Source organism: Lissotriton helveticus, chromosome 2_1, assembly GCF_964261635.1.
Source record: "Lissotriton helveticus chromosome 2_1, aLisHel1.1, whole genome shotgun sequence".
Taxonomy (NCBI): Eukaryota; Metazoa; Chordata; class Amphibia; order Caudata; family Salamandridae; genus Lissotriton; species Lissotriton helveticus.
In genome coordinates this window covers 1,243,844,537-1,243,871,287 of record NC_136059.1, presented here as the reverse complement: position 1 = coordinate 1,243,871,287, position 26,751 = coordinate 1,243,844,537, and the positions used below count along the sequence as shown (strand labels likewise).

The window sequence follows — 26,751 nt, the reverse complement described above, 5'->3', positions numbered from 1 at the left end:
TACACAGCACCTAAGTTGCTACAGTGCTACCGACAATAGACTTGGAGATCGGGTACTCACATACCCCGCTGCAACTCTTCCGTGAGTTGCGGCCGCTCCCCAGCCACCTCCTGTGGACTCCACCAGTCCTCGCTCCAAACGTCTCCCTCCTCTTCCGTGGTTGCCTTTTCTGGTTCCGTGTTCGTTCGAGCCTCCTGCCATGAGTTCGCCGTGTTGAACACTCCTCTCTCCTCGGCTCCGTCTTTTCCGTATTCCGGCTCCGGTATTAGGGAGGGACTTCCGGGGTCATGGGGTTCTGCATCCGGTCTCACGCCAGTTTCGATTGGGTCCTGCAACGAAGGACACAGAGGTTGAGTCACGGTTGTCAGGGACGCTACAGGGTCGGGTTCTGAGGCAGGGGATCTTGCTGGAGGAAGCCGTATCGGAGAGGTAGGGGACGACGCTATATCACAGAGAGTTTTTAAGTGAGTCTGTTAACCCCTACGAACCCCCTTCCTCCCCACTCATACAAAACGACTTGCTGTCGGCCAAGTCCCCTTTAGAGAACCATCCACGGATGCGTGCATGTACCTCTGTGAGCCACACTCCTCCAGGAGTGTGGCTGGCTTGTCCACTGTACTGGATCGGGTCCGGCTCCCTTTTAAGATCCTCTGGAGTCCTTCAACGCGTTTCTGATGTCCTTGTTTTCTCCTCGGCTGTAGATATGACGCAGGTTTCTCCTCCTCCTTGCAACACCTTCCAAGAGTCAGTCGGGTTTTCTCCGGTCGTGATGCTTCTGTGGTCCGTGTTGACGAAGCTCCCTTTTTTCCTCTGTTGGTTTTAAAGGAGCCGCTTCTTGGGTGTAGTAGATCCCTATTGGACCATGTGACGGGGTCAGCTGGTTGGGGAGTCCGGGAAGTGCTTGCAGTTAAAGGGGACGTATCAGTCCTGCATGGATGACTCCCACGGCGGCTGCAAGCAAAGGATGGGCTATATATAAGGCGGTCAGTAACGTCAGTGCTTACTTGATCGTGGGGAGACCCCACGTGACAACGACCCAAGGAGGAGATCCACACCAATTGAACAAAATAGCAAGTATCTTTATATATGTTTAGCCATCAGAGAAAAATCGTTTAGGTAAATACGTTTTTAATTCTTGTTTTACTGGGTATCATTTTAAATTGATTGTAAACTGGTTGCATTTATTTTATGATCTAAATAGATCGAAATAAAGATTGAAATGAAATACGTTTTCAAATATACATTTTTTTCAGTTAAAAAATTGGACACAATGCAATTTTTCAGTTCTGCAATGTATTCCTATGGAAGGAAGAACAAGTGGTACAATACATCAACTTAAAGAACTAATCTCCAGGAGTTAAGGTGATTGGTAGTCAAGGTCCACGGCTGCACCAGACATGCAGGTTCTTTGAATGTGTTTTTCTGTCCTATAAAGTATCTTCTGGGAAACAACGAATCACAAAGCACATGTGTTTGCATTCGAAAAAAACACCTCCAGTCACTGGTGGTGTGGTAGCCTGTGAGGGCATGATTTTGAATGTTGCCAATTTTTCCTTTTGTGAGCAAGGGTCTTATATATTTCATGGGTTTGGTGTTCACTTTGCTTTTTGGGGAGGGGGGATAATCTAGGTATGGTTAGTCTCCTCTTTTTTGATTGCCAAAGATGGTACGCTGACTATTCTGAAAGATTTGATAATGAATGACCCTTTTGCAAAAACATCATACCACTACTGACTTTTGAAAGTTTAAGATAAACTCCGGTTTATTCCTGATAGCATCAGGATTGAGTGATGTAGATGTTATGTCCTCACAGTTTCATGTTTGCTAAACTCTTCCTCATATTGCTTGATGAACTCTTGAAGCTTTTTTGAGGGGAACAGCTACTTGACTCAGGTTTAAATCAAAAGCCGATTTTATAGTAGTGTCGCACAAAGAAGTAGAAAGTGTTATCATCTAGGAGAATGTTTGGGAATCTGCCTTTTACTGCAGTATTATATTATTATATTAATATTGGTATTCTACACCTTATGTAACCTACACCCATTTTCACTTTTACACACCGACAGTGTACTGATTGCTCCCTCATATTCTACCGGCTGCCCACTAGGGTCATACCTGTTATTGCAGTAATTTGTTTGCACATACATTGGATTCAGTAATGCATTAGTAGTTTAGCCCTATTTGTATACTGTATATGTTGTAAGCTGCACCTATCTCACCTTTATCCCTATCATTCATTGTTCGCTACCTCATTTATTTGGTTCATTGATGTAAGCTACTTCCTTCTCACTCTATCACTATGTTGCACTGATTTTTACTACCTCATTTACTTCGCTTAGTCATGTAAGCTGCACCCAGCCACTTTCTACACCTAGATTACACCTCTACTACCTCCTACATTCTGATGTGTAAATTTGACTCCACCTAACCGATTCTACCTCTCATATTTTTTACATGGTGTATGTTGATTGCTACCTCACATATAGTATACATTATGTAAGCTGCACCTACGCACTGTTTGTTCCTGGATTGCACCGACTCCTACCTCTTATACGTTTGGCCACTTTTGGTCACTCACTAGTGTCACTCCCTTGCCCTGTAACCAACGACTGACAGTTTTTATTGTCGTCCTATCTCCTACACCCAACATTACAGCCACGCTATAATGGAGCTCATCGGTAAGCACACTTTTAGAATCAACTACCCTTCCACTCTCACCAAAAAAGCCGCTAAACGTTTTAAACATAACTTCCTGAGGTCGCACCCTGAAACACCCTTTGCCGACACCTACTTCTCATCGGGCAATGGAGCCCTGAATACTGATATCATCTTCCACACCTCACGCAGAGCCCAATGGAGAATAGCGTTCCTAACCCTACTCACCGTCTCCACCACCAGGAAACCAACTCATGGCCTAACTCTCTCTATCACACCTTCCCAACTCTTCCCTGGCAGGACTACCATTACTATCTACAATAACGGGATTGTCCTAATTCAATCCACGGACAAGTACCTGGAGTTACTAGACAACCTGTTCCCCAAGTTCAAAGAGCACCTTTCCAAGCTGCGGACCCCCACCCAGAACTCCACCAGCACAATCACCCCTGACGTCGCAGCCCCCACCCACAACACTCCTAACATAGCTCAGCGTCGGATCCACACGCACCTCACCTCTACCCCCAGCACCCTAGTCAATCGCCCACCTGCTGTTAACGCCCCACACTCCACAAGAGCACTCACACATCTATCCACCTCATATACTAGCCGCCCCTCTAACACTACCCCTTTGACCCCCACTCGTTCCCCCCCATCCCTCTCCCCCCCATCCCTCTCCCCCCCATCCCTCTCCCCCCAAACATAACAACTCCCACCCACAACACGCCACCATCTGAACACACCACCGTTCGGAGTCTATCCACCCCCCCCTCCCATCCCCCCCACGGCAGATCTCTCTCCCTCCCCAGCTCCCTCCCCACTCTCACCCACGACACTCTCACCCTCCCAACAAATCCTACAGAACATACCGCCTCCCCTACATTAGCATCCCCCTCTCTCCCCCCTCCTATTCTCAGCCCCCACTACCCTCCTGTCTCCCCCACTGTCTTCAGCCTTCACTCACTCTTCAACTCACCGGCACCGTCTCCCACTGACGTCACCACCTATGCCTCCCACCCACCACCTACTTCACCCACACCCCTCGCCCACAAACCCGCCCACATTTTGAATGCCATCCCACTCAGTATCACCGCAGAACCTTCCAACAACGCTAGCATATCCCCCCCCTCGATACCCTGCCCGCTTTCTAGCTCACTACTCAACCATTCTCCAATGGCTCTCACCACCAACGTCATCACCAATCCACCTCTTGACATGACTTTATCCACCCTCCAACAAGTCAAAGAGGATCTTCTACAAGTCAAAAAAGATGTCCACGCAATCAAAGACCTTCTTTTCTCACAGCCCAGTCTACCTCCCACCACCCTACAAACGACGCACCCTCCCTACACACCCCCGCCTCCAACGACACCCGCGCTGGCCGACTATCCCCGTTCGCAATAACTCCCACCGCCCCCGTCGTGTCCTCAACACTCTGTCGGACCGCGACCTAGGCTCTCTCCTACGCTCTTATGGCCCAGGTCCGATAAAACACATATCCAACACACACATCCCCATACCCACAATCCTTACAAATCCTTTGAGGCTCCCATCACTCAACAACAGAGGTTCCGTCCCTAACAACCTCAGAAAAGTTCCCCTCACACTAGAAGGCTCGACCACGCTTCTCTCTCCCAAACTCAAATGCATCCTACTCAATTGCAGATCGGCCCAGAGACACTCCTCCGACATCGCTGATCTCGTCTTAGCAATGGATCTGGACCTAGCCATTCTGACTGAAACGTGGCTTACTGAAGCCTCTACCCCGATGATGGACATACTAGTCCCCCCCAATTATCACATCACTAGACTGGATAGGCCTCCAGGCAAGACGGGCGGGGGAATTGCATGCATTTTTAGGAGCAACCTCTCCGTTACTAAAGCCACCTCACCCTCCCCTTCCTCCTGTGAACTCCTCTGCCTCGACATCACCAGCGAGGGCAAACAAGTCTGTGCTTTACATCTCATCTATCACCTGCCTGGTGACAACCTCATATTCACCCAACAACTCATGGGCATGATCACTTCCAATGCCGGTCGACAGACCACCCAAGTCTACCTGGGTGACTTCAATCTCCACTGGAACGATCAGAAAGACACAGTGGTGAATAGTCTCAAAACTTTCCTTAACGCGCTTGACCTCACCCAAATATGCGATAGACCAACACACGACAAAGGCTCGATACTCGATCTCATCATCGCCAAAGAGAACTCTACCCAACTGGAGGCGATCCAACCCTGTGACTGGTCAGATCACCATATTATCACCTTCTTTATCAACGAAAAAGTAAAACCTAACCCGGGTCAACCAACCAAATCCAAAACGTGGAAAAAGGGACATGAAGAATCTTAACCCCTCTACCCTGCCTCCCCACATCGGCAATCTCCTCCTTCCCCCTTCAGGTGCCTCGGATGTTCAATCACTGACCGACCACTACCTTATCTCTATGAATACAATAGTCAATGAAGTCGCCCCATTGCAACTGAAGAGAGTCTCCACCAAAATTTCCAACCCTTGGTATGACGACAGACTCAATGACGACAGGCGTACTATGCGAATGGCAGAGCGCACCTGGAGATCTGACCCCTCATCACTGCATCTCAAAAGACTTAAGAACAAGAGAAATGCCTACTTCAGGAAAATAAAGCGCACAAAGTCGGACTTCTTTAGCCGCCAGTTGGACCTAGCAAAAAACAGGCCAAGAAAGCTGTTCGAACTAATGAAGACTCATACAAAAACACAACCCTTACAATCAAACAGCACAACAAGCGACACCCCACACTGTGAAGCCTTCTCTGCTTTCTTTAAGCTAAAGACTGACAACATAAGAAATGATCTCATCATGGATGTATGCCGATTCCCCAACCACACCAGGATGTCTAACACTCAACCTAAAAACAATGCATCTTGACTGTACTTCGATACTTATTCGGAAGAAGCAATACACAAACTGCTCTGCACCTTGAAGCCCTCTAATCACCTCACTGTCCCCCTACCTGCTAATGCTGTAAAAGACTTCATCCCCTTGGTCCTCCCTCTCTGGACCAAAATCATCAACAGCTCCCTTCAACAAGGTCTCATTCCAGACTCCCTCAAGGTGGGGCAAGTCACGCCTATACTCAAGAAACCTACAGCTGATCCGTCTGACCTAAACAATTACCGTCCCATCACCAATATCCCCACCCTGGCCAAACTGCTGGAGAAATGTGTCCAACTCCAACTAACTAAACACATTGATCAATTTGACCTCCTCAACCCTCATCAATCAGGCTTCCGAGCGAAACATAGCACGGAAACAGCTATGACACACATAATTGATGACGCCCTCCAAATCCTTGATCGCAATGAGTCTTGCCTCCTCATCCTTCTTGACCTCTCTTCAGCATTTGACACGGTCAAACATGAGAACTTGCTGGAGCTGCTAAGCACTAGAATGGGTCTATCGGGAACTGTTCTCAAATGGTTTTCGTCCTTCCTTCATAACCGGTCTCAGAAGTTCAAGATCGACAATGTGCTATCTACACCTGTGCCTGCAGATCTAGGTGTTCCACAAGGATCCTCCCTCTCCCCCACACTGTTCAACCTCGTCATGGAACCGCTCGCCACACTGCTCCAAGCTTCCAATGTCCAATTCCATATGTACGCCGACGACACACAACTTTACCTAAAGCTACAATCCCCGGAAGATATCAAACATCTGAATTCCACACTTATTAACACTCAATCTTGGCTGGCCGATAATCACCTCAAACTAAATGCTCTGAAAACTGAGTTCCTACTCATCTCACCCCCGGCGAAAATTTCCACCACCCAAACCTGGCTCAATAACCTAACAGCACTCAATGTCCAACCTACCATCGTGGATTCGGCGAAATCCCTAGGCATCACACTCGACGCCAAGCTCAACATGCAGCAGCACGTTAGCAAAGCCACAAAAGGAGCTAACTTCCAAATCAACACACTGAGGAAAATTAAACCCTTCCTCCCTGCCGAAGACTTCCAAACTGCTGTACAAGCTTTAGTCATCCCTCGAATAGACTACGGAATTGTGGCCCTCAGGGGACTCCCGCTATCCACAACGGCACCCCTAAGAGCCTCCCTGAACGCTGCCGCGAGACTCATCACTGGCTCAAGAAAACACTCGCATATATCCCCAGACTTAAAGTCTCTAAAATGGCTGCCTTTTGAAGCCAGAATACAGCTAAAAATTGCAGTTATGACACACGCTGCCGTGCACCACAATGCACCCAACTACCTGGCTCAAAAGTTGTCTATATCAGGAGGTTCGAGATCCAACAGAAGTACAAAAAATCTACTCCTGAAACCTCGTAGATTCCGGAAAGAGAAAACATACAAGCGCTCCTTCTCAGGAATGGCACCCAGGATCTGGAATGCGCTCCCTCCTGAAACCAGGCTTATCTCCTCCACTGCACTCTTCAAGAAAGAGGTGAAAACCATCCTTCTGGCCAAGATCTCCTGAACTTTATAGGTACTGGATCAGAGACTCTGCATCGCTTTGTACCACTGTTCACCTTGTCCATCGGCACTATACCTCTACTTGATGATGACACTACTACGCTACCCTCTTACTACCGACCAATATATGATACACTTTGGTTCACTGAATCACCCTCCCGATGCCCCACTCAGTGTTCTCTCTAGCCTAAGAATTTGGTATAAGCCATCCACACATCCAAGGTTTACCTGAAAACTTCTGTAGTGAGATTAATGACTTGTGCCGTCTTATATTACTTGTCTACCTGATTGTATATTGATATGTTTTCTGTACGTTATTATTATCCTACTATGTTAGTGACTATTATACTGCTCCCATTATCCCTGTTCTTTCCTGCTGCCCCTACCCCTGTCTCTGTGAAGCGCTCTGATATCTGTAAGGATCTTGGTCGCGCTATACAAAACTTTGAATAAATAAATAAAATAAATAAATAATTCCCCAATATCACGATGGCTAGGTTTAATTTGTTTGCTGTTTCCAAAGGTATCATAAGCTGATTTGGGGTCCGCATCACATGGGTCCAGACGGAAGCGCTTCTGGAGTTCTCATTGCTGGGGGTGAAAATGGTAACCTGATCCTGTATGACCCTGCCAAAATTTTAGCCGGTGAAACCGAAGTCGTCATTGCTCAGCAGGATAAGCACAAGGGACCAGTTCGTGCTCTGGATGTGAACATATTCCAGGTGAGAATTGTTTTAATTTTTGTTACTGTCTGCTATCCTTGCCTTGTTACATAAAGGGTTCACCTACTGAGCCAAATTTATCTGCAGATGACTGTATCCTTTCTTAGTTTTTTTTCCCTTTTATCTTTCATGCAAGTTGTATCATAGCTGTCTAATTGCCTGTTAGTGTGCAGTTATGATTTCATTACCGTATTTACTTGTAGATTTGCACCACACTGACAACAGTTTGAAACAATGAATGCCGATTCTCTTTTCGTTCTGAGGCATGCTTGGAAATATATTGCACCCGACCTTTGTCTCCTGACTCACCTGCGCATCACAAGGCATAATGTCCTCTCTGCTGCTGTAGTTTTAGGTACCGCTTACAATAATATCCTCTGCAGAGCATTCCTTTTAAAAAAAACACACACAATTTTGATTGATTTTCAGAAACCGGTTCCACAACTGTCAATATTAATTGTTGGTGCGTGAACAACAGGTTACCACAAGTATACATGTGTTATTAATCTCATTAACCATGGCAGGCTGCTGCGTTCTCTAGCTAGTTTGAAAGTGCATCTATATTAACTAATGGTCCGCAAACTCATGAACACTCAGCTTCCGAAACAATCCTATGACAGAGAAACAACCCTGAGATACAACAATGAGTAGTGGTGCATTACCATATTCTAGTTTCATTCGATTCCCTTCTACTATCCATCGCTAATAATTCTACACCACACAATGAAACAATCGATCTTCAAACTTACTTTTGTCCCCTTATTAAACATATCTTAACTGCTTAATGTCCTTAACTTTGGCAGTTAAATCGCCCCATATCTCTCCCACCCTCTATTATGTGGCAATACGTGGTGCTCCAAAGTGGCTGGATCGGTATATTGTCTTTATAAATTCACAAAATTAAGAAATAGATTAATGAATTTAAAGGCATTGAACATATTGCAGAGTTACTGAACTCCCTTCTCAGTTTTTTCTGTGAAACAAAAGTAGGGAAATCTGCAACATTTTTGCTTAAGGAATGTTAGAAAAGGAAATATGAGGTGTGAGATGAACAGTGTGGGTTAATTTGTATTTATTAGTTAAGATTCTCAAAGGTTCTGCCCAAAATTGATGTATGTCCGGGGTATGTGCACGCTCCCGTTTGTACTTGTGAACAGGAGGAGAGATTGTTATGACTGATAAACACTGAGATGGCAATACCCTTGCTCTCATCTAGGCACGTGATTCAAATGTGTTACCTTTCAACCCTCTGCATGAAGCTGTGAAGCTTACAGGAGGGAGAGTGGTTCTCACTTAGATACGTTATGGTATGGATAGGGCCTTCAGCTGTGTCATCACCCAGTACTTCACAGGACATTGACAATTTGCATCAAGACCACCCCCCTTCAGGGAATGGCTTGTATATTGGACACTCCATGGTGTTTTGTGGGACATAACTTAAAAGAGAATGTTTATTTTATTCTTCTAACTGCAAACTACACATAAAGATAAATAAGGTTCTGCTAGGCACAGGCTATATGCAATTGTACACTAATAAGTGAATATTTGGGAGCAACTATGCGATCACACCCCACTGAGGATTTTTAGGTCGAGCAGACGTAAAAAGCAGGCGAAGCCTGCTTTGTCTGCGAAGACAACTCTTGGTGGCGTGTCTGGGGGAATGTGAGATAGCGAGCGCCCACGCGCCTCGCTGTCTCAGATTACTTCTCGAGGGCGCGCACGTCGCCCTGCACATCCCCTGCCTGGCGTTCACTCTCAATCACACACACATACACCCACGCAGGCACAATGCATACACACACGAAAACGGGCAGACAGACACTCGCCTACACACCACTTCCCCCCCCACCAACCAGTCATCGTGCTACATACACACGCATACACACACGTGCACACACACGCACACATCCCCCTCACACCCCACTCACATGGTTCTTCTTGCGTGTCCCTCGGCAGGCAGCGGGTCATTCCGGGTAACAGGCGGGGGCCGCGGGGCTCACCACGAGCACGGGAGCCCCGCTAGCTAACACGGAAATCCTCCGGCAGGCACAGGAGCGCCTGCTTCCTGTTTTTGTCCGTCCCCGCCCCCGTCCCAACAAAGCTTGCCTGACTTCCTGTTGAAGCCGGGCTGCGGCGGTGAGTTTGCTTGTTCCATAATGCGGTTAAATTGCCATCCAGTGGGATTTAGTGAAACATGACAACGCTACACCCACAACTTATTTTTAAGCTGAAATGTTGAAAGCGAACGCGCAGAATATTACTTGTGGTAAATTCTTGCTTGGATGAAAATCCAGCTTAAACCCAATGCATCAGAAAACTCATTACGGTCCTTGTTGCGCATTTGAAATTGAGCCCGTCTCAGCATTGCTGCAAATGCATTTTTCTGATGAGTTAGAGACTTCCTCGCGAGGCAGGGCTAAACTTACCTCACTCTTTTTTACGAGAGCCAACAGAAAATATTTCTTCCATGTCAAGTGCAGGCAGGGTGACCAGGCAGGCGTCCAGGATATGCTGCAGCGGTCGCGGTTTTTAGAAGGGTTGACTAAACAGAGGCGAGGCACGTTTTTGTGTTCACGTGAAGGATTAGTTCAAATTCAAAACCTTCATCAGAAAACAATTTTGTCAAGAAAGATGACGCTGTGCTTAAAAGTACATGAAATTACTCGTAGTGAATCTTTCCAATGTCAGTGAGCTGTCAGTCAAGTCATTCTGTTTTGACAGTCTTACTTCTCGGTTTGCGGAATGTTAACATTTTTGGGTTTCGTGAATCTGATCACTTTATGCACAGGTACAGTTTGCATTTCACCCTCACTGCTGGCAATAATACAATACGTATTACTTTCCATCTGGTAAAAAAAGGCTTCCACATTACTTTGATACGTTTTAAAATTCCTAGTCAAGCTTCAAACTTTTCCAAATTTAAAATTTCATCAAGGACACATGGGCATTATATTTTTAGTTTAAACTGCTTACATGGTCCAACAAGATATACAGGGTTGAGGAAATAATTAAGTTTTATTGTAAGGTTTCTGCTTATGATAGAAAAAACCTCAGAAACACTGGTCCATTTATCACCACCTTATGCCTTAGGTGGCCCGATAGGCCAAAATTTACAATCAATATGCCATCGGCAGATTTTTGAAAATGGTGAACACATTCATACCTTAATGCTCCCAATATGATAAAAATATTACCACCACTATTCAAGGGTCACTAGGTAGGCATTATGCTACCATGCAAGGCCGCAAAATGCCACAAACTACCAACAGTGAATGGAAGTGTCAGGGTTTCCCCAGTGTCGACAGTCTTGCCACGGATGGTCTAACATTAGCAGTAATATGTGAGGGTCGGGTTTTTGCTCAAGGCAGGATTTAGACAAATTGCCAAGAATAACTCAACAAACCGGGTCACATGGATGTACATATATGCATATGCGTGCACAAACACAGACCAACACACACGTGCACAGACACACTCTCACACACCTTCTAATCATACACTGACGTGGTGAGAAGTGCTGGTCAAGAAAAATCCGGCGAAACAGTGCTCAAATGGTACTGCTACCTAACGGAGAAGTACTGGAAAAGTATAAGAACCCACTGAAAAATGGTTTTAGTGAAGTGCTGGTAAACTGCTGCGGCCTTGCTGAGAAGTGCTGGTAGGTGAGTGCAGCCCAGCTGACAAGTGCTGGGCAGCCATGTTAATAAGTGCTGAAACTGCACTGATTCCAGCAGATAAGTGGTGCAGTCCTACGGCAGCCCTCTACAAAGTGCTTTAGACCACAACAGTCCAGCTGAGAACTTTTCACGGATCGATGGGAACATTTTTGACAAGCAGACACCCCTGCGCGCCGCCGCAGTCCACGGCCCGCCCTTGGACACAGACAGGAGATGTTAGCAAGATGTCAGGAAGTGACAGCTCTGTGGCGAGTCCGCTCCGAGGCGCGCTCCTCGCGCGCAGCGGCTTTCACGGTGTCCAGCCCTGGAGATTAAAGGAACACCTGAATTATTGAACCTTTCTCGGGGGCCGAGGGACGCCTTGCCTAATGCGAAGGCTTAGGAACATCAATAAGGCCACTCACGTGACAGCGTGTCAGACCTGTCAAGATCCGGTTCAGTAACAAGGGGACCTGACTGCTGGCGGATACTATCCGCGACTTACCAATATGAATCCTTTTGTGTAAAAAAAGTAAAAAAGCATTGATCATGCAGTAGGTCTCGCCTTTAATTAAGTTAGAGCCATTTGCTTTGCTAATGGTATTGTATAGCAAAGCAAATGGCTTTAACTTAATAAAAGGCGAGACCTAATGCATTTTCAATGCTTGTTATGTTCTCTGTCAAGTCAGCTTCTTGTTTGTTTTTGGGAACTGTTCCCAATCTGTGGTATCTGTAAGAGAAGCAGTATTTTGAGGGTCTAGTTCAGAAAGTGAAACAAGATTAGTAATCTGTGTGCTTTTTTGCATACTCTGTACATAATTATTATGGTGTTAGCTAGATTTATGTCATGGTTGGACAGGTGTGGAACAGCCATCCTCTAGAAACAGAGTGCTCCTTTTAGTCATCCCCCAGCTCAGTGTAGGTGCCAGTCTCTAGGTAGAAAGTAATGGCTGAGTGTGGACTGAAGAGAAAACTGTTGTCTGATTATTTCTTGTTAACAACAAAGCTCAAATGCAGATTGAAGACAGCGTTTTGAGGAACGTGTCTATTACTGTTTTATTTCAGTCTTCAAGTGTGAATGTTTGTTCAAGGCTCATAATATTTTTCTTAAACTCTGTTTAATCCAGTAGATTTGGAAGAGTAAGTTTAGCCTTGCGGCAACATTTGGAAGAAAGTTCTTATGATTGCTGTATGCAGAATAAACATTTGGTTTCTCATTTTCACATACTTAAATATTTGATGCTCAATCATTGTTTATGACCAATTTTCATGAAATGGAAAACGTGAGTAACAAGAGTGCCTTGTTCTTTTTACTTCTAGGAAGTATTCATTTGGTATGTTATGGCTTTTCTAGTTTTTCTGAACATGTTTTGTAGTGGTGTTTAAATGTGTTGGGCTGTTTAAATGAGTTCTAAAGATGAATGGCTTGTATTAGTCCATAATTCAGTGATTGGACAGATTCTCTATTGCTAGATCTTTTAAAACATTCTATCATTTTATTTAGCATAACTCGTCTATCAGCAGTATAATTATGCCATCAAAAAACTATTTGTATCATGACTGACTTAGTTCCTGAGTTCCTACGTGATTATAATGGTCATATTCTCTTACAGATTCATTGGGTAAGGCCCACGTTTTCAAGCACTACTAAAGCCTTAGCATAACTGCGAAATTCTGTCTCTCTTGGATTGATTTCTTTTGGTGTTTTCATCAGCATAGTTTGAGGGCATTTGTTCTGTTCTTGCCTTGGCCATTTGTTGGTTCCCAGATGTCAGTCCTGTTGCCAGAGCAGAGACCATTGCATCACTGAAGTGACAGCATATCAGGATTTTTGTAGACAACTGGGACTTTCTGTTGTGCCCTGGGGAAAATTATATTTTAATAGTCAGGCAGACTAGTATTGTGTTTTATTGCTGTGTTGAATGTTCCTAAACAGTTGGTTGTTACCGTATAGTACAGTTCTTGTTGCTGGTTTACATATATTGGAAATGACAGGCAGGTGAATTGCACATGTTCGAGTATGACATTCCTCTCAATGTGTGTGGTGAAAGCACTCAGTAAGTCTAACACTGCCAAGTCATTCTGTAACTTTCGCATTCTGTGTGCAGTGAGCAGCACAAATTGAGCCGTGGTTGGCCATATTCAGAACTTCAGGCTTGTTGCCTAGGTATTTGTCCTTTTGTACTCCGATAGTTTCACTGTCAGCACTTTTCTCATTTAGAAGTATTTGGGGATACTAAGAATTTTTGTGATGCTGATTTTGGTGCATTACAAAAGCGAGTCCAGTGAGACTTTGTTGAAAGTAATGAGGAGGTCTTGAACTATTTCCTCCAGCAGATATATTTAAAGCTTATTTCTCTTGTTCCTTACTGCCTGTTTACATTTAAAGACTTCGATTCTAGATCCTGTGTCATGGCATGGTGTTAGAGAGTCCTTTACGATTCAAAAGGGGGGGGTGATGGACAGAGTATTTGAATTAAGCAGAACACTCCTACCCAGTCAAAAGATCAGGGCTTGATCCATCACCGTTTTTTAGCTCACTGCACCATCCCAGTTCAGAACCTGGCTACATGCAAATTAGTCTGACCCTGGCCCAGTGCATCATGGGAACAGGGCAGACCAAACTACCAAGCCAATTCTTTACTGGAAAGGAAACAAGCTTCCGGGGACCGGTTTCTGGCATTACAGCCGTCTTTGGCCCGGCTTGCTTGAATCCTGATGGTGCAGTGAGCAAGGGACTCACATCTGAGCATACCCTTCCACACTTGTGGTGGCCAAAACGATTCAAAAGGGGGTGGTGATGGACAGAGTATCTGAATTAAGCAGAACACTCCTACCCAGTCAAAAGATCAGGGCTTGATCCATCACCGTTTTTTAGCTCACTGCACCATCCCAGTTCAGAACCTGGCTACATGCAAATTAGTCTGACCCTGGCCCAGTGCATCATGGGAACAGGGCAGACCAAACTACCAAGCCAATTCTTTACTGGAAAGGAAACAACCTTCCGGGGACCGGTTTCTGGCATTACAGCCGTCTTCGGCCCGGCTTGCTTGAATCCTGATGGTGCAGTGAGCAAGGGACTCACATCTGAGCATACCCTTCCACACTTGTGGTGGCCAAAACGATTCAAAAGGGGGTGGTGATGGACAGAGTATCTGAATTAAGCAGAACACTCCTACCCAGTCAAAAGATCAGGGCTTGATCCATCACCGTTTTTTTAGCTCACTGCACCATCCCAGTTCAGAACCTGGCTACATGCAAATTAGTCTGACCCTGGCCCAGTGCATCATGGGAACAGGGCAGACCAAACTACCAAGCCAATTCTTTACTGGAAAGGAAACAAGCTTTCGGGGACCGGTTTCTGGCATTACAGCCGTCTTCGGCCCGGCTTGCTTGAATCCTGATGGTGCAGTGAGCAAGGGACTCACATCTGAGCATACCCTTCCACACTTGTGGTGGCCAAAACGATTCAAAAGGGGGTGGTGATGGACAGAGTATCTGAATTAAGCAGAACACTCCTACCCAGTCAAAAGATCAGGGCTTGATCCATCACCGTTTTTTAGCTCACTGCACCATCCCAGTTCAGAACCCGGCTACATGCAAATTAGTCTGACCCTGGCCCAGTGCATCATGGGAACAGGGCAGACCAAACTACCAAGCCAATTCTTTACTGGAAAGGAAACAAGCTTCCGGGGACCGGTTTCTGGCAGAGAGTCCTTTATTCTTTCTTTGATACCTCATGTTATTGTGCACGGTAAGAAAGGCTGGAATAAATTGCCCCAAGTCTTGATATGTGATTGGTTTAAGAATGTTATTTAAGGTTCTTCCTTGTAGGTGATTTTTCCTGCATTTTAATCATTTAGTTTATAGCTTCATATCTTCTGTATTCTTTTGCATTTGCTTGCTTCTACTTTTTGGAGTTTTGTGTAGCGCAAACGTAGCTTAAGGGTATTGCAATGTGTAGTATCTTGCATATTATACTGTAAGGTGTTTTACCAGCCCTGCTCTGCCAGTGCCTGTGCTGTGACTCATTAGAATGTTGGAGTCTGATGACGCCTCGGAATGTTGGGACTGAGGGAGGCAGAGTGACAGTTGGTGATGGGCTGAGTAGCGGACAGGCAGCTCCTGGTGGGGCTCTGATCTACCGCATATCTACATGATGTCCTGTACCTTACAACCTGTTATCTTCATGAAAGAAATCATCTTGAAATACTACCTTCCTAAGTGGACCTTATTCACTACAGAATGCTTTACATGAGTGCCAGTTACATTACACAAGGTCACATTATTTTTTTTAGACTGGGAGATAAGTGATTTTCTCAGAATCCCAGGATGTTGAGCCGAAGCTGGGACTTAAACCTGGTTCCCCAGTTCCAAAGTCAACAGCTCTGGGTGTAATGCCACATCCTCTACTTCATGGGATTCTGTCAGAGATGTCTGCCAACGAGAAGTGTCTGATCCATTCAGCTTGATTTATGTGATGTGTGTCTCCTCAGTCTAAGCAGCAAATGGGAACAGCAGTGATTTTTGGTGAACCTGAGGGGTGTCAAACCTGAACATCCCTAGTCCAGTGGCAGCCCTATCAGTGTACATGAGCCTTTTAGTTCTTTCTCTCGTGTCTGCCTTGCATGTTGTACCACCTTCGCTCTGTCCCTGTTTTCCAGCTCCTACATGGCATTTACTGACATATTTTCCCTGGTTGGGGAATCTGGAAACCGGACCATGAATGCATCATGTTGAACCTTTTTGATTTTTTTTGACTGGTGTGGCATCTGCTAAAACAGCCAGAAACGTGTCATGTGAAGCAAGTGAAGAGTGAAACGCCCCAACCTCAACAAAAATAGACCCCTACTCTTCAAAATGGTGGATAAAATAAGCTGCAGCTCTTAAGATATCAAGAAAAAGCAAAAATCCTGACGGCAAATAGTTTTCAGTCAAAGAAAGCTTTTCAAAAGGCAGAAGTGTGCTTGGAACTTTGCTCAATTTGCTGCAAAACATACTGCCTGATTGGCCCGCTGTGCCTAAGTGACAGTGCAGCTTCCAGGAGCCGTAATTTGGTGCTGTGTTGAATTCTCACATACTAAAGCATAAGCATCCTAGCACCATTCCCTGCGTTTTTCCTTTAAAGTACATTTCTGCACTGGTGTTGCTTTATTTGAAAAAAAATGCAATATGTTGACATGTTTTATAAATTATTTTCAGAAATGAAATTCATGTTTAACTATGCCTAGTATCCCACACATGACTAGTTATAATCAACATTTCATGAATTCTAGTGAAAACGTTTGGTGGACAGTCAGGAAAATCTTTGTTTTTATTCCCTCTCTTTAAGTTTTTGGGGTGATATTCCCTTTGTGTCCAGTATGTTCTTGGCTGATGGGCAACATGCTGTAGCCAGTAACTTTGTAGTTTACCTACTCAATTGGGTGAACATTCTTGCTATTCTTGTAGTTCTTTTTTATTCTTGTGAGAGTGGTATATGATATTTTGCAATGTACTTTTTTTCCCCTGGAGTCTATTGGAGCCAACTTCAGGAATTTTGTGAGTAAGTGCTGTGCCCTCTTCTGAGATGGTTGGTGGCTGCAAAGGCTTCAAATGCCTTGCTGATGTTTATTAAATCTTTATCAAGCCATATCCAGTTCAGAAAATGCCTCAAAACATAGGTATTTACATCTGAGAGGCCTTCTTTTTTGTATACGTCCACCTTTTTTCTGTTGTACCTTTCTGTAGGATCTGTGAGTTTTAGCACCAAGATGCTCAGGGTTGTTGATGGGCTTTAGAAATTAGATCATCCATATTAAACTCCTTTGTATTGCCTGAGCTGCACCACATACCTCTGGGTATTCTCACCCTCCTGTAAAACATGCAGCATGACTTTTTTGTCACCGCTCTACAGTGTCTACAGGACAGTTCAGTTGCTGTGCAAGTGTGTTCGGTCTCTTATTGTAAAGGTTTTGTGCTCTGTCTGCACTCGTGTCTATTGGACGACTTCCCCTCCACCATCAATGTGTGTAATGACCATTACGGCAAAGAGCGATAAGACAGAAATTGCCAAATGTTGAACACCTACTGTTAGGAACTGTATCTCTCTCTCTGAGAGCATTGGTTCTCTATCAGCTGTTGTTGTCCAGCTTTTGTATCAAAGCAGTCTCCTGCCCATACCACTCTTGATATCGACGCTCCTACTACTCCTTTGTGCTCTATGCTTGAATCCATTAGGGCTGCAAATAGCAAAGAAGTAGTCCTTACTGCTCCAAAGTTCTCTAGTTCCATTGATGTTTCCCCTGGGCATTCAACCATACCTTCCACCGGTAATGGTCAACCAGCTATGCTCTCCATCAAACTTCAGTCTCACCATCTACAGCCACAGCCATTGACCATCCAGCCATAAGGACTTCGTTAGACACTTCGCCTTCCTTTACTTCTTCTCAGATTAACCCTAATCTATGTAGCTGGTCTTTGGTCAAAGCATTTATTGCCTGACTGGTCAACGTTTGTGGACAAGAATGACATATTGTTTTCTCTGGAATCATGGTCCCTTGAGCCTATCCACAGGTTAGTGTTTTTTAAACATTTTTATTCCTGCTATTTCTAGCCAACTTGGTACACCACCTGGCGATCTAATCATTTGGGCTAGAGCTCCCCTTGATAGCCATCAAAGGCAACTACATTCCAGGTCGCCTGATATTCTAACCATCGAATTAAGTAGTAAAAACATGACGAAGATGCATCTTTATAACATCTACAATAGAGGGTCCAAAGGAGGGGTCCCCTCATCTACTATTCATACCCTAGAAGGGCATCTAGATTCATCTCCCTCGAACGTAAATCTTTGATAGCTGGGGATTTTAACGTTACCTTTGAACCATTGGATATTTGTGGGGTCCCTCTGACTTCCAACGAGGACACAGTTTGGTGGATCCCACAGCTGGATATTCCCCATCCATCAGCCTCATCCACTGTTTTACAAAAATATTCTGTCGATGTGTCCTCGCCAAAATACACAATTGGATGACAGATGAGTCTATCCTTAGCCCCTTCCAGGCGGGCTTCTGCTCAAAAATCTCTACAATATACCAAGCCTTGCAATTTCTTATGATCTGTTGGCGAACAGTTCTTATCAGCAAGGGCAACTTATATGTTGCCTTTGTCGATTTGCGATCAGCATTCGACTTAGTGTCCAGTGCCAAACTTTGGCAATCACTTATTGACATGAAAATGCCACCACATCTTATATCATTGGTTGCTTGCCTTCACAAAGGGAACTTTGTCCGAATAAAGTGGGGGAACCAGGCTAAGTTGACAGAAAAGACCAATATGAACAGAGGTGTCTGCCAGAGGTGTGTGCTGGCCCCTACCTAATTCTCGCTTTATATCAATGACATTGTACTCTTTATAACCCAAATGGATTCCGATGCACCCACATTGGCCCACAAAAAACACCCTATTCTTTTATTCGCCGACAATACCCTCTTGGTCTCCAAGACCCGTAGTGGCCTTCACTTCTTGTCACTCTTAGAATAGTTTTGTGCTGCTAGGGGACTGGAGATCAATACAGATAGGACTAAGCTAAGATGTTTTGCCCCCACACATCTTATAGAAGTGGTTTATTTGGGGGGATGCATTAGAAACCGTTAACAGATTCACCTATCTGGGTATCACTTTTAGCAGTAATACGTCATAGAAGACGCAGCTCATCAAAGCAGCTTTGAAACTTAGGCAAATATCTGGAGTAATTCACAAAGAATACAAAGCCTCTTATTCCAAACTTATTCGGCCCACCATCCAAATATTTGAAGCCAGGGCTCTAGGGATGGCATTATATGGGGTCGAGCTATGGGGCCATTCTAATCTTTCACTGTTAATCACTGCAGAAAACCTGTTTCTACGGACTTTGGCTAACCTTCCTCCTAGTACGCCCCTGATCCCCTCTATTTAGGGACCTGGGACTTTGAAAAATCTTGGAAAAACCCAGACTCTGTCCATTATTGTATTGGAGGAGGATATGGTCCACTGCAGAACTTTTACATTACACCACAGCCCTCCAGGATGTCATTAAAGCTGGCCATTCAGTATCTATTCCCTGGCTCAAACACATCTAAATGTCATTGGAATTCATTGGGGCACCCAAACTTTGGACCCAAGCATCTGCTATTTCTTTCCCTTCCAAAACTGTCCTAATAAAGCTTAATTGGTCAGCGGTTGAGGCAAGATTAATAGCAAGATCAGACATTCCAGCTCTAAACTATAATTGTTAACCATCAAACAGCTACGAGTCGTACTGGGACTTTCTGACCGTCCCCTGCAATAGGAATCTATATTTCCAATTTAGAGTGGGTACCTTGCCACTAAGAGCCTTTACAAAGAATTGATTGGGCAAAGCAACTGACATTTGTCCTGCTTGCCAGTTAGAGGTTGAGATTGTCCCGCGTGCCTCTTCGCTTGTTCTGCTTATGCCCGCCCGCGTAAGCTCTGGCTGGTCCCCATTTGCAGAAGAATAAGTCACAAGTCATTCAATGGCCCTTCGCATTTTGAGGTCTGATTGCTCCCCATCATAAGCTATACCTCTTACTACATTTTTTGGTGCCATGTGGATTTTGCTTAGAAAATTCTTATCTTCTGCTTAGCAACTATCAATTCTATTTTAAACATGTAGTAGAACTTTTATCTTTATTTATTGATAACTGTATGTTTTCATCTGGGAAGTTCTATGTAAAGCTGCTCATATGTACAGACTTATAGCATTGTATTTTATTAATATTCTAATTATGTTGTACCAGACTTTTACTGCCCTAGTGGCCGAAATAGTTATTCAAATGAAATAAATCTTGTTTCCAATATCTGTTTTTCTTTAGCAGTGTTCACTGCCCCTTTGCCTGATCTTGTGTTTGCTTTGTTTTCAGATTTATACATAACCATTTAAACATATAATGTTTTAGTGTGTTCTCTCTCCTACATCCAAATTCCCAGGTTGCTTCTGAAGTAAACATACATTGCTAAATAACATGCTTACTACTTTAAGGCCTTTGTGTCTTAAACCTTGCAGAACCTGTTCTTATCCCCTTTCAGAAGCAAGTTCAAGCTTGCTGTGTACTTAGACACCAGAAAAACATGTCTTCAAAAGCAAACAATATAACTACGTTCTGTGACAATGTGTTTCAAAACGTGTTAGAATGTCCAACTGAGCTGGTGACCTCAGTGTATTTTTCAAGATTTTTAAGAATGCAACTACAGAATCCAATTTACAAAGTACATGGACGGTGCTTAAAATCTCAAGCTTCTCATTCATCGCCTCAGTTGTCCTTTGCCGTCATTGATAGCGCTCATCCCTAGCAGAATTAACATAGTTATTTGCTGCTTGATAACCAGTGTTGGAACAAATTTGTAATTTCTTTCTTTAATCTGGCGATATAACAAAATAGTTGAACATTTATTTTACCTTGTGTCTCTTTAGTTTTCAGTCATTTTTTTAAAATTAACTTTCATACAGCATTGTAGATGGATGTTACCACTGTGTTGAAAAAGAGAATAGTGAAAAGCGAAAAAAGAAGGGAAAACATAACTATCATATACGCCTCTTCTTTCACCCTTGTCTCATCTCAAAAATGTTTCTCATCTTTAGTTTGTATTTGGATTTTTAGTTAAGATTTTTAAATATGGAAAACAATTATTTCCCCATGATGGACTCCTAATTGTTAATCATAAACAGTGAATGGCTCCTTAAGTGTACAGGATGCAGCAGGAGCCCTTTACGATACAAAGTAAGGAACCTAGGCTTTACTAGAAAGAAAGCCAGTTCAACCTAAAACGTCAATCGTGACAAAAGTTGTGCCACTTGCCACCTTTGACAGTTGAAAGCAATGGCTATAGATAACGGAGCCAGACAGGCTGCATCCTCATAAATCTGAAAAAATATCCTCCTTTCAAAGAGCCAGCAGAATCAATATCCCATTGCTTCTGAGAGATCGAGAACTTGAAGTGACAAATTAAACAAAATCTAGTGGGATTTTTTCTGTTTATGTTGACTGCTCAACTACATTGTTTAACTGTATAGTGATCCCGCGTTGTTCCTCTAGCTGCTATAAATGTAACCCGTCTGCAGTACAGATTGATGACTCAGTGTAAAGGTTCCACCAGCAGGAAAAAAGTAATCCATAGTCTGTGTTTCTCCCAGCTTGTAGTCTTTTATTCATAATTGCGAACAGGAAGCCAAACACTTTAGGAGACCGTTGCAAAACCTTGTGTGTGTCTTTCATCATTAGAAAAGCATTTGATATGGTACTTTAAGGAGTGGCGAGTTTGTGAATCAGAGGGCCATCTTCCCTGAGTGTTCATCAATCCCTACAAAGGCAAATGTTCTTATAATGTAAAGTATTATTTTGAAAGTTGAGGTCCCATTTTTAAATATCAAGCTGCAGCTAGGAAAGGAGGAAATCTATTTTAGCATGCACATCTGCGTCAGCATTTTATTGTTGTTGACTCGCATGTTCTTTAGGAAAAGGAAGAATATTTTGTATAATTTTAAACATTGTGTAAAGTTATATCAAAACTGATATACCGTAATAGCTGTGAGAAAGTGCCTCTTCTGACATGGTTAGCCCCTACATTTAGTTTTGCTTGGTTTTCATGTGGTTTTGATTGTAGTGCACAAGGGTCCCTGCCAACGAGGTCCCTTGTGCCAGTGCTTCTTCCCTAAAACATATCCACAGTTGGTACTTCTGCCTCTGTAAGTCCCTATCAAATGGTACCCTGAGGACCTTAGGCCTGGGAGCTGAAGAGGATCCCCTGGGACCCCCTCAATTGGATCATGCCACTGCTCTTGTAGCTTGCATGCCCCTGTGAAGTGGAAAGAGGACAAAGTTGACATGGCAACCTGCCTGGGTACCATGCCAGCCAGCACTACCTGAAGGTGTAGGTAAATCATCCTTCTAGCAGGCCTTCCAGCCACAAGGCAGGGTGCAGTATACCACATGTGTGGGCATATCTGCATGAGCAGATATGCCCCTGCAATATGTAAGTCCATTCTTAGATATTGTAAGTGCCAGGAAAGCCATAAGGAGTACATGGGCTGGAAGCTCAACAACTAGAGTTCCTCAGCACCATCATGGTTCCACTGAAACCAGGAGAGTTTGCTACCAAACAACTCCTTGTATTAAATCCACACTGATGCCAGTGTGAGATTTATTTCACCATGTACTCAGAGGTGGCCCCTGAAAACCTCCTGACACTGGTATAGGCACGGACTGGCTTTAGGCATCCTGCCACACACAGACATGCTTCTGGACCTCGGGGGGAGAACCTCTGCGCTCTGCTATTAGAAATGCACATTCTGGGCAGAAGTATCACTCCTCCTCCACCGGGTTGGCCAATGCTCGAAGGAGAAGCTTCAAAGGCCTGCCACCTATGTAATGCGAGCCCCAGCCTCTGCTTCTAGCAGCCCCCATTTACACCCCCACTATGGTCGGGAAAACGAATGGGAACACTTAGAATAGGAGGTGTGCCCACCTCTGCCAACTCCACCCCTGAGGTCGGGGAGGTGTGGTGAAGCACATCTTTCAGTCACCGCCATCTTGAATATGAGGATTGTTAGACTTGGCACCATTGGCGTGGGTCACCATTCCATTTTTTGCTGTTGCCTCCTGTGTTTTTGCTATGTTTGTGCTGGTCTAGATTCTTTGGGCACTTTAACACTGCTGCTCAGTCCCAAAGTGCAAGTGCTCCCTATTGTAAATTGTTGTAATGGATTAGTGACTCCGTGATTGGCTTATTTGATTTGCTTGCCAGGCCTTGGTACAGTGCACCATGTGTGCCCAGGGCCTGTAAATCAAATGCTGCTGGTGGTCTTGCAGCACTGGTTGTGCCACACACAGAAGCAGCTTATAAAATATGGCTCAGGCCTGCCATTGCAGAGCCTGTGTGCAGTCTGGGACTGCCATGTCGACTTGGCAAGTGCACCCACTTGCCAGTCTCTAAATCTTCCCTTTTCTAAATATTAGTCACCCCTAAGCAAGGCCCAAGGGCAGGGTGCATTGTATGTAAAATGTAGGACATGCCCTGATGTGTGTGGCATGTCCTGATAGTGTATTCCAGCCAATTTCGTTTTCACTATTGCAAGGCTTCCTGTTCCCATAGCCCATATAATCCTAACTGACCCAGGGAACAAGGTAGAAATTCGAGTTTAGGATCTCTGAACTCAGAATGTTAAAACACATTTTTTAGTGAGGGTGATTTTTACATTCTGGGTTTGAAAATACCACTTTTAGTAAGTAGGTATTTTCTTGCATAACTTTCCAGCATGTCTCTGCTAGGTTTGTGTATTCCATGGCTGGATTGTGAGTGACAGGGGGCTGGAGAGGGCCTTGGCCCCAGCAGTCTGATGGGTCAGGGCTGGGCTGCATAGGACCTGCATTGAATAGAGAGCAGGGGGCAGAGATTTCCTTTCACTGACCTGAGCCCTAATAGAATAGAGAGTAGGGGGAGGAGATTTCTTTTCAGCTACCTGGGCCAGGTCTGCTCTCAAACCATGCTGTCTCCACCTCCTGCCAGGAAGCTGCACCCAGGAGAACAGAACTGGTTCTGACTAGGTACAGACACACGCTGCCTTCAGAGAACAAAGGATTTTGCAGAATAAATTTTGGGGTCCAGACCCCAGAACTTTAGATCACTTCTGGGAATCAAGACAAACCTTTGGAGAAAAAACGGAGAAGCTGAAGGAAGATTACTGCCCCTGTGCTGTTTGCTGTTTGGTTTGGCCTGCAGTGGTTACTTTATTGCCAAGTAAAGGAGAAAAGGACTTTGTTGTGTGTACTTTATCATCTTTAGGAAGATCTTCAAGGGCTTGTGACTTAGCTTGCCTCCTGTTCTGAAGTCTCAGGGACACAAAGACTTCACCACCAGCTCCCCCTGAATTCCCTTGCTGGGAATTCTACCTGCAGTGAGGTGCCTGCTGTTGTTTGGGCCCTCTGAGAGACTGCGTGTCGCAGGGAGCGCGACGCAACGAGGAGAAGTGTGTCGCCACTGAAGCAGTTGCCGTCGCATCACCGAAGAAGCATGCCACCGTCCCATCGCAGACGAAGCGTGTCGCATCATCAGAGAAACATGCCGCCGCCGCAGAGGTTGCTGTCACATCACCGGAGAAGCATGCTGCAGGGCCTGTTGCGGCTCCAAAGTTCATCGATTTCGCTGCACGGCCGTCGGGCATGCACACATCGCATCCACGTTGTCGCATCGCATCCAGCTCCCCCTGAATTCCCTTGCTGGGAATTCTACCTGCAGTGAGATGCCTGCTGTTGTTTGGGCCCTCTGAGAGACTGCGTGTCGCAGGGAGCGCGACGCAACGAGGAGAAGTGTGTCGCCACTGCAGCAGTTGCCGTCGCATCACCGAAGAAGCATGCCGCTGTCCACCGTCCCATCGCAGACGAAGCGTGGCGCATCACCAGAGAAACATGCCGCCGCCGAGGTTGCTGTCACATCACCGGAGAAGCATGCTGCAGGGCCTGTTGTGGCTCCAAAGTTCATCGATTTCGCCTCACGGCCGTCAGGCATGCACACATCGCATCCACGTTGTCGCATCGCATCCAAGATGCCATTTTGTCGCATCGTACCGGATCATTGCATCGCATTGAGGCGCCATCTTGTCGCTTCGTAACTGGAATGCAGTAAGAAACAGACGCATCACCTCCTCTCCAGTAAGGAACCGACGCAACACCTCCCTTGCGCTGCAGTAAGGAACCGGCACATCACCTCCCCCGAAGCAAGGAACCTACGCATCACCTTCCCTGCGACCCTTTAGTTTGTATTGTGTGACGCATCCAAGGTACTTTGAGAGTAAAGTGTTGCATTTACCGTATACATTGAACTAAGCTATTTCTACCATTTCAAAATTACACTGGTTGAAAGCAAATTAATTAGGTACCTGCTCAACTTACCCACAAATGCACCCCTTACACCACTTAGATTTGACATGGCCCTTCAGAATATCCACCAGGTAACATTCTTAAGACCCTTACTACTGCGCACGTCTCTGGACTTCAGAAGAGTTGCAACCGTATAGGGATGCCTTGGTATAACTCATCTCATTTGATACTGGAGCATGCATTCAGTGGCTCAGTTATGTCAAAGGTAAATTCACAGAGATTGGAATGGAAGGGGTATGGGTCTCCCTATGGAGTATCAGGAAGGTTGTTATCCAGAATATCAAGTCAGGCAGCAGCCTGAACGGAAATTCATGCTAATGAAAACCTGGAGGGACCAGGTGGAGGATAGCATAACAGGACAATTCCTTAGTCATAAGTGCTCCCCCAGCTACAAGCAATATCTGGACAGAACGTATCTGCTACAGGCTAAGCACCTGTATGTAAAATTCAGACTGGGCACTCTAGCCTCAAATTCCGTCACAGACTAAAGTAGAAAAGCAGGCCAGGTATCAACCGATTGCCCACATTGTCCATCTCAAAAAGAGATGGAAGCTCATTTTCTTTTTTTCTGTGTCAAATATAACAGAGCTCTTAAAAAATGGATCTTCTGCCTATACACTGTGTTGGGGGTTAGTAACTTCTGGAACACTTTGAGAATTTTGAAAAGTAACACGTGTGAATTGGCTATGTTTGTGTTATCTAGATTTGTGCTTTGGGCATGGAAATTGAGAGCAAAGGCAGTCCTTGTGTAGGCTTGTGACAGAATACTTTAATAAAACTATGCCTGCCTCTTACAAAACAAGTTAGAGGTTAGGTTGCCCCAATATGGCTTTGGTTTTGGTTCATATGTTGGGCATGATTATTGCATTCCTATGACCATAGGTGGATGAGAGATTATTGTTTTATTGTTTTATCTGTTGTAACTATTTTATGTCATTTTAGCCGAAATAAAGTTATTATGATGAACAAGCTCTTGCATCATTATTTGCCACATGCACCAATCTTTCCAGTCAAAATTTACTTTAGTTTATCCTGTTTGGCATTTTTATCCACCTTCTCTGGCTAACAAGCCGTCACCCACAAGACATTTTAGCCACAAAGCTTTAATTTCCTAATCTGAGAATATAAATCCTGACGTGTTTACGCCTGCTTTCAAATCCGGAAAATAGCATTGCTTATAAACCTCAGCACGTTTCTGTTAAAGTGGCGACTTGTGGCCCCTGTTCATTCTCAAACCTGATGTCTGAAGTCCGTACTCTGACTCAGGACTTGTGTTGTCCGTCATCTTGGCATTTTATTTTTTTTAAATTTTTTTTATTTAAGAG

The 26,751-nt window shown here is 44.7% G+C and overlaps 1 protein-coding gene across 34 annotated transcripts in view; it reads left to right on the top strand.

The window, feature by feature from the left end:
• Positions 1–26,751, top strand: part of SEC31A (SEC31 homolog A, COPII component) — a 439,339-nt gene that overhangs the window by 101,445 nt on the left and 311,143 nt on the right. For all 34 annotated transcript variants that reach the window (XM_078676180.1, XM_078676183.1, XM_078676179.1 and 31 more), the window contains exon 4: positions 7,656–7,854. In XM_078676180.1, coding sequence (XP_078532306.1) covers positions 7,656–7,854 — 199 coding nt within the window. The remainder of the gene's footprint in view (positions 1–7,655; positions 7,855–26,751) is intronic.